General features: G+C 41.8%; 1 protein-coding gene across 1 annotated transcript in view; it reads left to right on the forward strand.

Annotated features, from left to right (window-relative positions):
* The first annotated feature begins 1091 nt into the window (after nt 1–1091).
* LOC120028872 (melatonin receptor type 1B-B-like) overlaps nt 1092–15813 on the forward strand; it is a 71807-nt gene continuing 57085 nt past the window's right edge. The window contains exon 1 of the mRNA XM_038974123.1: nt 1092–1320. Within this exon, the coding sequence (XP_038830051.1) occupies nt 1092–1320 (229 nt within the window). The remainder of the gene's footprint in view (nt 1321–15813) is intronic.

Here is a 15813-nt window from a genome sequence, read left to right on the forward strand (position 1 = left end):
CAATACCCACTTGGTATAGAAGTCTGTTCAACATCTAGTTTTGAATTACATTTGGTTGAGTTGTCAACTAACGTAAAATCAACAAAAAAGTCCCAATGTCATTGACAAAATACGAAATTCCCTCATGTAGATAACTTTTTGCGAATTCAATCAGTTTTCCATGTTGTTTCAACATCATCACATTACATTTTTTGATTGAAATTACGTGGAAACAACATTGATTCAACCAGTTTTTGCCCAGTGGGTCGGACACATTCAGGTCCCTCATATGCAATTCGCTCCCGGTGGTGCTAGCCAGTCTCCTCTTCCTACTAGCAACTTGACACTTTTTGTAGTGAAGAGGTTGGACGGAGCAGGCATCTGTTGTCGAATGATAGTCAATTCAATGTAATACAACATTGTTTCCAGAAGGCGTAGCGCAGACAGACAGAAATATCCTTCTAATTAATAAACAGAATCAAACCAATCAAAGAATGGCTTGTCACCGCGCCTGGGCGAAACAATACTCATGAAAAGCATGCTTCACTGAGCTCGGTTTCGAAGCACGAGTTGATGAATCCGCCTCCCCGATATATCCTATTTCTGAATACGAGCCTACCGTCTGGCTCTCGCTATCGTGTCTGATTGCGCGGTGGATTCGCAATTCCGAGCAGCTTTTAAAACAAATAATTCAGACCGCAGCCAGACTTTGCCAGAGGCGAGATACAGCAGCTCACAGCACAGCAGGCAAGGTTCGGTCCGACCAGCATAGAAGAGAGAGGAGGGTTGAGAGAAAGCGATAGGCGCACACTGGGATAACAGCTGGACTGGATATGCAAATGAACTGCCAGGAATGACAGCACGGAGCACCCACGAGCCTTCTCATGTATCTGATCGATAGGGGATATTAGGGCCAGCTGGCCAGAGCGGGCACAGTTATAAACAACTCGATGACGGCGCGGCTCACTCTAAGCAAGTTGAGAAACAGTGTGCATCACAGACTGTCGAAACCAAGCGCCCACCGCGACGTTAAACATATTCAGCTGTCAAATAGGCTACAAGTCTACTTTCGCAACAACATGTCACTGTTTTGCCAGGACAGCGGTGTTTGAATGACTCGGACAGGGAGGACATACGTTGGCAGCCCTAAGGTTTTCGACATGCCAGAGAATGTTTCGTTCTCCAGGAACCGCACGGTTCTGGACGCGCGGCCGGGGACGCGTCCCGCGTGGGCTATCACGGTACTGGCCAGCGTGCTGATCTTCACCACGGTGGTGGATGTCTTGGGCAACTTGCTGGTTATCATTTCAGTGCTTAGGAACCGGAAACTTAGAAATGCGGGTAAGGGGATAATGATTGTTTGTGTCTATTTGTGTGTTCACTCGCGAGACGGAGAAAGATGGCACCAGTAGTTATACCTTAATATTGTTTAAATAATTTGGCATGACTTTGACATATCAACCAATGCAATAGATATATTCTAAATGCAATGATAAAGAGAGATTCTGAAAATACGATTTCGTTCTCGTGCGTTATCTGAATCCCTGAGCGGTCTCATTCACACCAATAAGCCTACACGCAAGACTCCACATATGAATGAGACTGCTGAAAATAGTGAGTGTATTCCTCCAATGCAGAAGGATTTAGTTCTTTATGCACAGATAAAATTAAGATTGTATCGAATGTTGACGATTTGAGTTTTAATCACTTTTTGTTATTGGAAAATGTTATATCCTATTGTCTGTAATGTGTTTTAATTACCTATGGCAATGCTTTGACAGTCATTCATCAGTCACTTGTGAAGATTCTGCAAGCAGTTCTCAGATTTTATGGAGCCACTCAATTCCTACCAAACAATTTACGCATAAATTGCATAGATTATGAAAGGGTAAAAGATTGCAATCCCATGGGATTATTTTGTTTAGCTTACTTTATTGTTGATAGACCTATAGTTTATGCATTAATCGTTTGTTTTCTTCAAAATTGATCATAATTGTTTTTAGATTTATTGTCTTGTTTATTTATTTGAATAAATAAGTAAATAGCCATGTTTTTTGTGTGTGCATAAACCGGGGCCTAAACTTTTATTTCCAGTGTGGGTTTGCAAACCTTTTTCATATGCCTGCCGATGCCTGCCGAGTCCATACCGGAAATGCAAAAGAGAACACAGTATAACAATGATGGATTCCCGCCAGGGGTATCCAAACAGAGCGGCAAGAAGTCCGCTCCAACACACCGACAGCCCTGTTATTGTTGCAAACACATTATGTGCCCATACGGGTGACATACAATGGGTTTATTTTGTTTGGCTTTTTCACAGTGGTCTAGTAGCTGTTATCTAGGTTACTGGTTAATATTGGATTATATGTTTGAAAACAGAATGCACATTTAGTTGTGATGGTTTGGGGGTTTAAAGCAGGGACCGGGAATAGTTTTAATACCCTTGGTTAATTCCAGTCTGTTTTGCCTAATACTGAGTGCTCAAATCCCGTTTTTTCTGCCCTTATGGCATGGTCCAGATGTTGACTGTTGGAGGTTGGAGCCAATGGCCGACCTTCCGTACCCGCTCTCTGTTTCCCTGTCTCTATCTCTGTCTCTCTGTAGCACTTTATCAGCAGTCCCAGTCGTTATTTAGAAGTCCTCGGTTCGCTTGCTTTTATTCTTGCTGAAAAGCATCATCTGCCAGGGGCGTCATGTTCCCTAAAAATCAGAGGGGACAGCTTTTCCCTGCAATCTAGAGCCATAATCATTATGCTTATTTCTATGTAAAAAAAAAAAAAAAATGCATATCTAAGCATTCCTATTGAGATGTCTGTATCCTACTAACTCGTAGTTCTTTTTTAAAAGAAACTAAATATGTTTGTCTGCATCTCTGCTAAAATGTGGTTAAAGATTGAAAGTTATGTGTGAGTCTTATTCAGTACATTTAGTAACAGCAGTGGTAGAGACTCCTCAATCCTCCACTTATTCAAACGTAGGTGTGGATCCTCCAGTCTGACCCCTCTGCTGTCTCTGGCTCCACACCCACCCTGGCCCGGCCATCTAGAGGTGTGAAGGTTCCTACCTTTTATGTAGGGAAGCTAATTAAAATAAAATAAAAATACCATAACATTTTTGTATGTTCTCTATAATTATGCACTTGGAAATGTATCACTTGACCAATTCGGCCACTTGGGTGCATTTGGGCAAACTCGTGAGGGACTTGATACAAAATATTATGTAGATCTCATATTCTTGAATGTATCAGTCTGAAACTGTGCACACACACTGCTGCCCTCTTATGGACAACATTTAAAGTACACCCAACTTCCTATGTCAATGTATGGCCTTTTTATGCATTTCAAAGATGATGCAATAAAAATAGAAAGTGCATGTTTTTTTGTTTGTTTATCTTTTACCAGATCTAATGTGTTATATTCTCCTACATTAATTTCACAAATACACAAACTTAAGTGTTTCCTTTCAAATAGTATCAAGAATATGCATATCCCTGCTTCAGGTCCTGAGCTACAAGCAGTTAGATTTGGGTATGTCCCTTTAGGCTGAAATTGAGATGAAGGGTCCGATCCTTATTAACTAGCTAACGTTGACAATGAAAGGAAGTTAGACTAGCGAGCAACAAAAAATGTAAGCATGTACTGTAGACCGTTTTGCTAACATGAAAGAGAGAAGGATGGCATTGGCGTTTCTCTACAAGTAGAATGAGTCAACATGTTAGTTCTACTTGAACGAATGCAAGTACACACACGCGCGCGCGCGCGCACGCACACAAAAACCAGACCCATGGACAGCCACATCATATTTAGCTTACGTTGATTGGACTAAATTATTTTGGGTATCTTTTAGTTGTCACTGCATTAGACTAAGCAGAGGTGATTTGATGATGTCGAAATATTGAAGTTGAAATGTTGCTGGAATAATGGAGGCAGCTCCTGTTTCTTTGCGACTTGCGGTAACTCTATGTGGTTCTAAATCAATAGTTGTTTAGTAGTCCGAAAATGTCGGAAACATTAACTGTTTGTTACATGCGATATGCTTTGTGCTCTCCGGGTTTGCGACGAAACAAAGGTGTGGTTGAATTTATTCTGCCACTGTCTCTTCTTATTGTCTCGGCTTTAGGCCTATATATCACGGTCCCAAGGCATTTGAACTAAGAGTTTATAGAGAAAACAACGCAATTATCACAATGAATAGGTTGTAATATGGCTTTTTTCCCTGGCTTAGCTTCCCCAGTGATTTTACCCACGCACCAATACTGCCCAACACACACATAAAACATAATTGATTGTGGATGGGCGTAATCCCATGACTCTGGATCAAAAGGTTGCGTGTTTGATACCAGTTGTGGAGTTTTTTATTTTTCGTTTTAACCCTATCCCAAACCTTAACCTTTACCTTAACCTTTTGAAATAACTGCCTAAACGTATTGTTTTTACCCTATCCCAAATTTTAACCCTTAGAAAAGTAACGTTATTTATAATAAGGGTTACATGGAGAAAATCGGACCTAAAATATATATTTTACCCGAACCCTTCCTGAACACTTGAAAAAACATAAAGTGTATAGCAGGGAATATGTCTGGCGTTTACCTTCACTTTTTTGGAAAGACCAGAGCCTTTTTATAAGCATTTTTAGAAACTGTTCATTGTCCTGTAAGCATTGCATGGCAACACAGGAATTTTGCCCACGGAGCTGGGGGCCAGAATGTTGCGGTTTTTCGCAGACGACCGTGGACAAAAGTAGGAGTGGAAAGATCTCCTTTATAGTAAAAGTATTGCATGACTCTATTGTACTGTATCATCGTATTTGCAGAGAAAAATTTGTATTTTATATACATTTCATGCAATTCTACGTCATTTTACATATTAGCAGAATACCACACAAATTACCAAAATTACAGACTAATGGACAGGCCTACGTGTTCATCTCATCATATTTTTCCAATGCCGAATCAGTGTGTATTGTTTGCAACGAAACTGTCCCTGTTTGCAAATAACATATCTGAGACATCATTAGGAATCTGATCAAGGTACTTTCAAAAGTTAGGCCTATAGCTTTCCACCCCAGAAAGAGTAGGCCTACTGACGCAGAAAAAATGTACGCCGGCTGGCTACTCTTCTTCCACGGCTTAACCCAACGAGAGGTCACACGTGTTTCCCTAAAAGCCTTCTGGGTTTAAACCTCTTCTATTGTACAGAAAGTGAATAGTTTAATCAATTGATAGTGACATAATTAGATTACTTCCCAAGCAAAGTACATGTTTTGTCTCCTCGGCTATAGAAGGTTGTAGCTCAGTCTCTGAATGTCAAAGAAACTAAACAATGATATAGCCATATACATCGTCATAGTCACGTCTTTCCTGGGTATTTTACAGCTTGTTTCTAGCACGGACCACAGATATATATCACTTTATATAATGTTTCAGTTTCATTTTCTTTAAAATCTTAAGCGAACAAAGGCCTGTGCTTTTTGCCATTTTCCATAATAAAAGGTAGGGCTATGGCATACCCTCTCACATCCCCTAAATTCGAGTCTTGGTTTTAACTTACCTGCACTTCACTGACACGGAGGTATGCTATTCAAAGAGTGCATGGTGGGTGAAGGAATTTACTGACAAATCTATGGATATAGCAGCCTATAGCCACATTTAGTCTGTGTTGCAGCCAAACAGGTAGGCCTGCCTATTATTTCGAAATAGGAAGAAATCGGCACCAACACAAAGCCCTCTTGTTTTTAGTAAAGTCTAATTAAAATGAAGATGGTTGAAATTAATTATGCCTACTCGAATTTGCCAACTTTCCGCACAATGAGCTGTCGATTTCTGATTGATTGTACTGCGGCTGCTGCTTCAAGTTTCAGCACCACAATGTAAATGACTCGAATCTGTCTTATTGTTGTCTTACTCTGATAAATACATCACTGGCAAGAAACATATTATTTTAAATAAAAGCAATTATAGCAAGCTATCAAAGTTGACCTCTGGTCCTCCTCATCTTCGCGCTCTCCTTCTCAAACTGAACAGAACATAGGCTATAGGTAGTCGCGCGCAAGATTTTTTGGACTACACCTAATCGACAATTATTTTCGGAAGAAGCCTTTGACTCACCTGAACTGCCCCCATAGGCGTACACAGCACAGCCATTAGATAGACAGCACAAACAACGTTTTTGATCAGCAAGAGCAGAGCAGGGCTCAGGGTTGGAATATCAATTGCAGTGTAATGCAGCCTGGTTGTATTTACACCATCCCAGCATCTATCTTATACATGTAACTTTGCTCTGTGCTTCTCCAAGTATGCACTTCGTAGTCTATAGCCTATATGCTATGGATCATTTGATTGAGACCACACAAAATAGCCTGTTGTCGCACTTGATATTGTGTGCCCAGCGAATAATCAGAGATTAGGAACGGCATCGGGCGCACATCGATATATAGCTTAATATTGACATTTCATCAATTACAAATTACATGACCCTCCCCTGGACTAGATTAAAAGAAATACTAAACCCTCCTATTGACTGAAATTGAAAAAACATTTCCCTCCCCCATTTTCCTCCAGGTACCAATTCAGTACATTTTTATCCACCCCTTACCTTAACCATTCAGATTCCGTAATTCCACGATGCTGGATCAGAAGGTTGCGTGTTTGATCCCAGTCGTGGAGACAGTTTTTGGTTGTTTTTACCCCCTAGAGACGATGTCAGCACCCCACCGGAAATCGAATTAGCATAATACACATCTGTCCGTTTAAGATAGAGATCTGTTGTTTTGCTCTGGATATGTCTCAATCCACCTCATCTGCCGATGTGGAACACATCTGCGGTGAAATGTGACAAAACAACAGATCTCTATCACAAAATTGTCTGTAGCATAGGAACCCCCACAAGTGTCTCGGTATAGTGGATGTGCCAACCTCTTTATGTAGCGTATGAACAGTTTGGGCTACACACTAATATGAACCCTCTTTGGAAAGGTGAGACTCTCACGAACAGGTACATGATAGTCTGCTCTAGGATGCCCACAGGCCTGACAAGACTCGTCTGAATGTCCCCGGAGCAGTTGAAAAAATTCATGAAAGTATATATGGAGACAGTTTAGTGCCAAAAGTAACGGGTTAAATACATGTAAAAAGAATAATAATAATCTGCAAAAGGTTTCCTGATATTTCTTATATCTCTCAGATATAGGACAAACACTTCAGAACAAACTTCCTTTAGATTTTTGGGAGGGGGACTATCTATTGTTCCATGTAATTAATCTGTTATTCAATGCATTTGTATGACCAAATAGCAGTAAGGCCAAATGTAATTCTCCGGCTAATTTGTAAATATATTTTATTGATACTTCAAGGGGTCTTTAAATTCAAAATCAAATAGCTAATGACCTTCTGAAAGCAATTCCATATAGCTTAGAGGAACCCGGATGGTGTATCAAATCACCCAGTCACTACAAAGATTCAGTGTCCTTCCTAATTCAGTTGCCGGAGAGGAAGGAAACCGCTCAGGGATTTCACCATGAAGCCAATGGTGACATTAAAACAGTTACAGAGTTTAACGGCTGTGATAGGGGAAAACTGAGGATGGATCAATAACATTGTACAATACTAACCTAATTGACAGAGTGAAAAGAAGGAAGCCTGTACAGAATACAAATATTCCAAAACATGTGTCCTGTTTCAACAAGGCACTAAAAAAATACTGCAAAAAAAATGTAGCAAAGCAATTCACTTTTTGTCCTGAATACAAAGTGTTATGTTTGGGTTAAATCCAACACAACACATTACTGAGTACCACTCTCCAAATTTTCAAGCATAGTGGTGGCTGCATCATGTTATGGGTATGCTTGGTTCAGTCTGCTTTCCACCAGACACTAGGAGATGAATTCACCTTTCAGCAGGACAATAACCCAGGGGTGCACCTTTCACTGGGGAATGTGATACAAAATGAGGCAACGGTGTGGTTTAGAACCATGCGTACGCTTGGTACGCGTCGAGCGGTCGGGTAGGCTGTTTGGAGTGTTTGTCTGACTGGATAAAAAGTTATATATAAATATGCCCCCCCCACTTCTAAAACCAAAGTTGCGCCCCTGCAACAACCTAAAACACAATCTACACTGGTGTTGCTAACCAAGAAGACAGTAAATGTTCCTGAGGGGCTGAGTTACAGTTTTGAATTAAATCTGGTTGAAAGTCTATGACAAGACCTGAAAATGGTTTTCTAGCAATGATCAACACCCAATTTGACAAAGCTTGAAGAATTTTGAAAATAATCATCGGCAAATGTTGCACAATTCAGGTATGGAAGGCTCTTAGAGACTTACCCAGAAAGACTCATAGCTGTAATTGCCGCCAAAGGTGCTTCTACAAAGTATGGACTCGGGTGTCAATAGTTATGTAAATTCATATTTCTGGACTTAATTTTCAATTAATTTGCAAAAATGTCTAAAAACATGTTAGACTTTTTATTTTATTGAATCCATTTTGAATTCAGGCTGTAACACAACAAAATGTGGAATAAGTCAAAGTGTATGAATACTTTCTGTGTAACGGATTTCTTCCTGGGATGAAGGAGAGGACCAAAACGCAGCGCGGCTAGTGTTCAACATGTTTAATAAAGAATAATAACGTGAACACTACAAGCTACAAAACAATAAATGTGAAAACCGAAAACAGTCCTATCTGGTGCAGAACACAAAGACAGGAAACAATCACCCACAAACCAACAGTGCAAACAGGCTACCTTAATATGGTTCCCAATCAGAGACAATGCAAAACACCTGCCTCTGATTGAGAACCATATTAGGCCAAACAACAAACCCAACATAGAAACACAAAACATAGACTACACCCACCCAGCTCACGTCCTGACCAACTAAACAAAGACTAAACCAAGGAAATAAGGTCAGGAACGTGACATTCTGAAGGCACTGTATCCCCTAACCTTAACTCTTACCTTACCAGAATGAGTGCCTTAATGAACGATACAGAGTAGCAGGAGCAACTAAAACAGAATGAGTGCCTTACCTTCAGAACGAGTGCCTTACCTTCAGAACGAGTGCCTTACCTTCAGAATGTATGCCTTACCTTCAGAACGAGTGCCTTACCTTCAGAATGAGGGCCTTACCTTCAGAACGAGTGCCTTACCTTCAGAACGAGTGCCTTACCTTCAGAACGAGTGCCTTACCTTCAGAACGAGTGCCTTACCTTCAGAATGAGGGCCTTACCTTCAGAACGAGTGCCTTACCTTCAGAATGAGTGCCTTACCTTCAGAACGAGGGCCTTGCCTTCAGAACGAGTGCCTTACCTTCAGAACGAGTGCCTTACCTTCAGAACGAGTGCCTTACCTTCAGAACGAGTGCCTTACCTTCAGAACGAGTGCCTTACCTTCAGAATGAGTGCCTTACCTTCAGAATGAGGGCCTTACCTTCAGAACGAGTGCCTTACCTTCAGAATGAGTGCCTTACCTTCAGAATGAGTGCCTTACCTTCAGAATGAGGGCCTTACCTTCAGAATGAGGGCCTTACCTTCAGAATGAGGGCCTTACCTTCAGAATGAGGGCCTTACCTTCAGAATGAGGGCCTTAATTTCAGAGTAGTAGGAGCAACCAAAACACTTAAACATTTGACGTTTGGAGCAACTTTGAAATTTGGCATTTGGAGAGCGTGGATGAACGTTTAATTTTGCAGTGAGACTGTTGCGTGGTGGCCCAACGCCCTATTAAGACAATTTCTGTTGGTGTTTCCTTTATTTTGTCAGTATATCATAAAGGGAAATTGTTCTGTCAAATAGTCTAACCACCCATGCTGCTGGTGGAGTTAAGCTTAAGACGGATCAAATAAAGTTGTTTGAATTTGATTTGAATGAAGGAGTTCTGATGATGTTGACTCGGGTGATCTCTGGGGCAGGAAGGGTACACCTATCACCTGGGTCTCTGCCTGCATCTCTGCTCTGTTTCCATCAGGGTCATCTCTCCATTTATCCTGTCCTCCCTCTTGTTCCCTCTCCCTTTCTCTCTGTGGGACTCCATGGCTAGAGTTCTGCATGTGTGTTGAGAGTCGAAGTAGAGACAGAACACATGTTCTCTTACATGGTGCACTCTGCATACAGTATAATAATTAGGGTGAGTTTGAGTTGATTGATTCTTGCTCACAAATCAAACTGAAAAAAAAGCTACATTTACATAAATAAACCCACTTAAAATACCTAATACATTACATTAATAGAATACAGGACAGTTAAAACATCACAGGACATGTTTTCACGATGGAAACTGAAATGTTAAAAATAAGAGCCAACAGCAGATAGTGGTCAAAAGTCATGCATGGGGAAGCAGCTCCCTGGTTCTGAATTGGATCACTTGATATTTACTTGACAACTTGTTATCATTGTGCACACAGACATCATTCTTATTTCACTCTATGACACAGTTCTCTCAGTTTCAATCCTCTCAAGGCATCAGCACCTGTGTGTGTGTATTGACCTATAGGAGAACAAATAAAATGTTTTATTGTCACGTACACCAGATAGGTGCAGTGAAATAAGTTGTTTTACAGGGTCAGCCATAGTAGTACAGTGCCCAAGAGCAAATTAGGGTTAAGTGCCTTGCTCAAGGGCAAATCGACAGATTTTTGACCTTGGGTATTCAAACCAGCAACCTTTCGTTTACTGACCCAACATTCTAACTTCTAGGCTACCTGAGACCCCCATTGTCGATGTGGCTGAGAGTCGGGATCCGTGGGTGATCCTCTCATGGACCCCATTAATATGCTTGGCTCGTTAACAGGTCCCAGAGCTCTCCTCTCCCCCACTCTTAACGAACAGGAGCCAATTAAAGACAGGCACAGAGGTCTTCTTCCTGAGTGTGTCGGGGGAACACCAATAGAGCCAGACCTCGTCGCAGACACAGGGCTGGAGCACATTGGCAGCACGGCGGATTCTATCTCTCTCTCTCTCTCTTAAACTCCCCTCTTTCTCTGTATCATCTCTGTCCATTTCCTCTCTCCCCCCCCCCCCCCCCCACTCCTCTGTCCCCTGTCTGCTTGCTCGGGTTTCCTCTTTCCTATCACCCTCTCTATCTATCTCCCTTGTTGAGTGTGTCAGCACTGGGGAGGTGGTAGTGTTTGTGTGTGTGTAAATACCTAGCCCTTTACAGCTCCCTCCATCCAACACAACTCCTCTTCACGATAACCATGACCTGCTGTCTGAATATTTAATTAGTAGAGCTATTTCAACTATTTTGGTTTGGGAAATTCCTCAGATTATTTTCTGTCTGCTCCGACAGTCACTTTCTCTCTTTGTTACACCTTCCTCTTCCTCTACCTACTTCCCTATCTGTAACTCTCATCCCTCCCTCTCTGTTCACTCCTCCTTCTCTACCTCCCACCCTCTCTGTCTCTCCTCCATCTCTCCCTCTATCTCTCCTCCATCTCTGTCTCTCCTCCATCTCTGTCTCTCCTCCATCTCTGTCTCTCCTCCATCTCTGTCTCTGTCTGTCTCTGTCTGTCTCTCTCTCTCTCTCTACCGCTCTCTCTCCCTCTCTCTACCTCTAAGTGTGGTCTTAAAACTAACCTCCAGACAGTGATCTGAACACATTGGGTTGGACTATGGCCATCTCTTGAAGTGCTATGCCAGTTGGTTGCAGTTAGAGATAGGGAGAAGAAGGGAGGAGAGAGGGAGGGAGGTCAACAAAGGGAGAGGGAGTTAGAGAGAGATAGGGAAAGACGGAGTGAGTGTGTCTGTGTCTGTTTCTTTGTATTACAGTGTGTGGTTTGAGTGTGGCCAGTGGTGCTAAGCTGGTTGACAATTCTGAGAAAACCATGGGGGACAGGCTTTGATCTGTACTTGCTCCTCTCCTTTGCTCCAAAGCTCAAACTGGTTTTCTGACTGGTTTCTGAGTGCACTAATACTCTTTTCTGATTGGTTTCTGAGTGCACTAATACTCTTTTCTGATTGGATTCTGAGTGCACTAATACTCTTTTCTGACTGGTTTCTGAGTGCACTAATACTCTTTTCTGATTGGTTTCTGAGTGCACTAATACTCTTTTCTGATTGGTTTCTGAGTGCACTAATACTCTTTTCTGACTGGTTTCTGAGTGCACTAATACTCTTTTCTGATTGGTTTCTGAGTGCACTAATATTCTTTTCTGATTGGTTTCTGAGTGCACTAATACTCTTTTCTGACTGGTTTCTGAGTGCACTAATACTCTTTTCTGATTGGTTTCTGAGTGCACTAATACTCTTTTCTGATTGGTTTCTGAGTGCACTAATACTCTTTTCTGATTGGTTTCTGAGTGCACTAATACTCTTTTCTGATTGGTTTCTGAGTGCTCTAATACTCTTTTCTGATTGGTTTCTGAGTGCTCTAATACTCTTTTCTGATTGGTTTCTGAGTGCTCTAATACTCTTTTCTGATTGGTTTCTGAGTGCTCTAATACTCTTTTCTGATTGGTTTCTGAGTGCACTAATACTCTTTTCTGATTGGTTTCTGAGTGCACTAATACTCTTTTCTGATTGGTTTCTGAGTGCACTAATACTCTTTTCTGACTGGTTTCTGAGTGCACTAATACTCTTTTCTGATTGGTTTCTGAGTGCACTAATATTCTTTTCTGATTGGTTTCTGAGTGCACTAATATTCTTTTCTGATTGGTTTCTGAGTGCACTAATACTCTTTTCTGATTGGTTTCTGAGTGCACTAATACTCTTTTCTGATTGGTTTCTGAGTGCACTAATACTCTTTTCTGATTGGTTTCTGAGTGCACTAATACTCTTTTCTGATTGGTTTCTGAGTGCACTAATACTCTTTTCTGATTGGATTCTGAGTGCACTAATACTCTTTTCTGATTGGTTTCTGAGTGCACTAATACTCTTTTCTGATTGGTTTCTGAGTGCTCTAATACTCTTTTCTGATTGGTTTCTGAGTGCTCTAATACTCTTTTCTGATTGGTTTCTGAGTGCTCTAATACTCTTTTCTGATTGGTTTCTGAGTGCACTAATACTCTTTTCTGATTGGTTTCTGAGTGCACTATTACTATTTTCTGATTGGTTTCTGAGTGCACTAATACTCTTTTCTGATTGGTTTCTGAGTGCACTAATACTATTTTCTGAGTATACTTAGGCACTGGTTCTCTGAATGCACTAAAGCAGACTGGTCTTATTAAAGGGGCTTTTTGAGTCTGTTTCATGGTCATAGAGTAGAAAATGAGAACTTCGTCACGTACAGTAGCCTACGTACCCACACAAAACTATCCACTGGCAAAAAACTCTCTCCTTGGTCAACTTTATCGTGGGTTTGAGTTCAGAAAATACGGCACCTTTTCATAAATGGATTGTGTGTGTTTCTGTGTGTGTGTGGTGTGTGTTTGTATGTGTTTGTGTGAGAATATCTGAGTGGAATTCAGACAAAGAATATAGTTTGGTAAAAAGACAGAACTGCAGACAAAGAGACAGAAAAGAATTGCTTCAGTGGGAGAGAGTGACAGAAGGATTCAGACAGCAGGTTCAAGTGCTGTATCACCAAGAAGTCACTCAAAACAGGCTTTCAGCTTTCAGCTCACTGTGTCTCGTAATGAAGCCCCAGTGGACGTGTACAGTATGTTAATTTGTGTTTGGGGATTTTTGATCTATTGTGTGTGTTTTGACTCATAATAAGTGTGTGTGTTCTTGTGTACGGAGAGCACGAGTGTGATGAGACAGAAACAGAGCCAGTGCTGGTGCTGGTATCACTCACTCACTCACTCACTCACTCACTCACTCACTCACTCACTCACTCACTCACTCACTCACTCACTCACTCACTCACTCACTCACTCACTCACTCACTCACTCACTCACTCACTCACTCACTCACTCACTCACTCACTCACTCACTCACTCACTCACTCACTCACTCACTCACTCACGCCGCTGAGCTCTTCACTAATGTAAAGTGATTTGGTGATTTCCCATGACATTTACCTATCTGAAAGAGTGCAGGCTCCGTCCCTTCACAGGCGCGTGTGGATCTTTTCCGCCAAAAGCCACCTCCTCGTCCTCGCCCGCCAAACCAGAGAGAGACGCTGGGTGGCTAAGGCTTCTGGCTGCTCCACTCCACAGACCCCATATACATTATTATATGTGACTCACCATCTGGATTCGGTCTTATGTAGCAAATTTTTTATTTCCTTTTTACATTGGATAAAAGTAGAGACTCAGAGCAACAAAATGGTATATCATACACTGCATCTGAGGAACAATGGGAAAGTAATTCTGTTTTGAAAGTTGTTCAACTTGTAAACTCACTTTTGAGAAAATTGCCTTTGAATGTTTTGGTATCTAGTGAAGAGCTCTTCTTTGTCTACACACATTCAGCATCGTTCACACCCTCTTAAGCTTTAGCCCCACCCATCTCGTTTCACTCTCGGAGCGTTCAGAGCGCACACTTGAAGCTCTGGCTGATGATTTGTTTACCTCTGGATAACATGAAAACAGCCTAACCAGCTCTGCTGGCAACAATTTCATTATGCTTTTTTGCAAACGTTTACTGACACCGGCCATATTCAACGGGTGTTGTACACATATCACGTAACGAGCCAGCCAGCCAACGTTAGATAGTTAAACCACAATGCCACAGTGCTGGGAGCTAACCAACCAGGTTCAATGTTTGCTAGCTAACATTAGGCTCTAACTAGAAAGGAAACACCTCTGGGAAACGAATAATAACGTCAGTTATTATTGTTTCCTCCATCTCTTCAGCTATCATACTCTAATTCCACTGATTTCAAAACTTGATCCTCCAGAAAGTGGAGAGCAACACTTATGCAGCTCCACGACACAAGTTTCCTGAATCGGGTCACAAATTTATGAAGTGTACCCAATGGAACCTCTCCAGAGCTCACTACAGAGAGACTGAGAAAGTAGGCATGCAGCGGCCGAGAAGATGACTGCAACGTCCCCCATCCTCCCCGTTATAGAACTATGTGAAAGAGAAAAATTAGACAGTGAGAGAGTATTAGATCGTGACTGTATTGGGACAGGTGGCTGTATTGGGACTGGTGGCTGTATTGGGACTGGTGGCTGTATTGGGACTAGTGGCTGTTTGGGACTGGTGGATGTATTGGGACTGGTGGCTGTATTGGGACTGGTGGCTGTATTGGGACTAGTGGCTGTATTGGGACTAGTGGATGTATTGGAACTAGTGGCTGTAATGGGAATAGTGGATGTAATGGGACTAGTGGCTGTATTGGGACTAGAGTATATTAGGGCTAGTGGCTGTATTGGGACTAGTGGCTGTAATGGGACTAGTGAAGGCATTGGGACTAGTGGCTGCAGTGGGACTAGTGGCTGTATTGAGACTAGTACTGTATTGGGACTAGTGGCTTTATTGGGAATAGTGGCTGCATTGGAACTAGTGGCTGTGTTTGGACTCGTGTGGCTATATTGGGACTAGTGGCTGTATTGGTACTAGTGGCTGTATTGGTACTAGTGGATGTATTCGAACTAGTGGCTGTAATGGGAATAGTGGATGTAATGGGACTAGTGGCTGTATTCGGAATAGTGGCTGTAATGGGAATAGTGGATGTAATGGGACTAGTGGCTGTATTCGGAATAGTGGCTGTAATGGGAATGGGACTAGTGGCTATATTGGGACTAGTGGCTGTATTGATACTATTTGCTGTAATGGGACTAGTGGCTGTATTGGGACTAGTGGCTGTATTGGTACTAGTGGATGTAATGGAAATAGTGGATGTAATGGGACTAGTGGCTGTATTCGGAATAGTGGCTGTAATGGGAATAGGACTAGTGGCTATATTGGGACTAGTGGCTGTATTGATACTATTTGCTGTAATGGGACTAGTGGC

Source organism: Salvelinus namaycush, chromosome 34 (genome assembly GCF_016432855.1).
Source record: "Salvelinus namaycush isolate Seneca chromosome 34, SaNama_1.0, whole genome shotgun sequence".
Taxonomy (NCBI): Eukaryota; Metazoa; Chordata; class Actinopteri; order Salmoniformes; family Salmonidae; genus Salvelinus; species Salvelinus namaycush.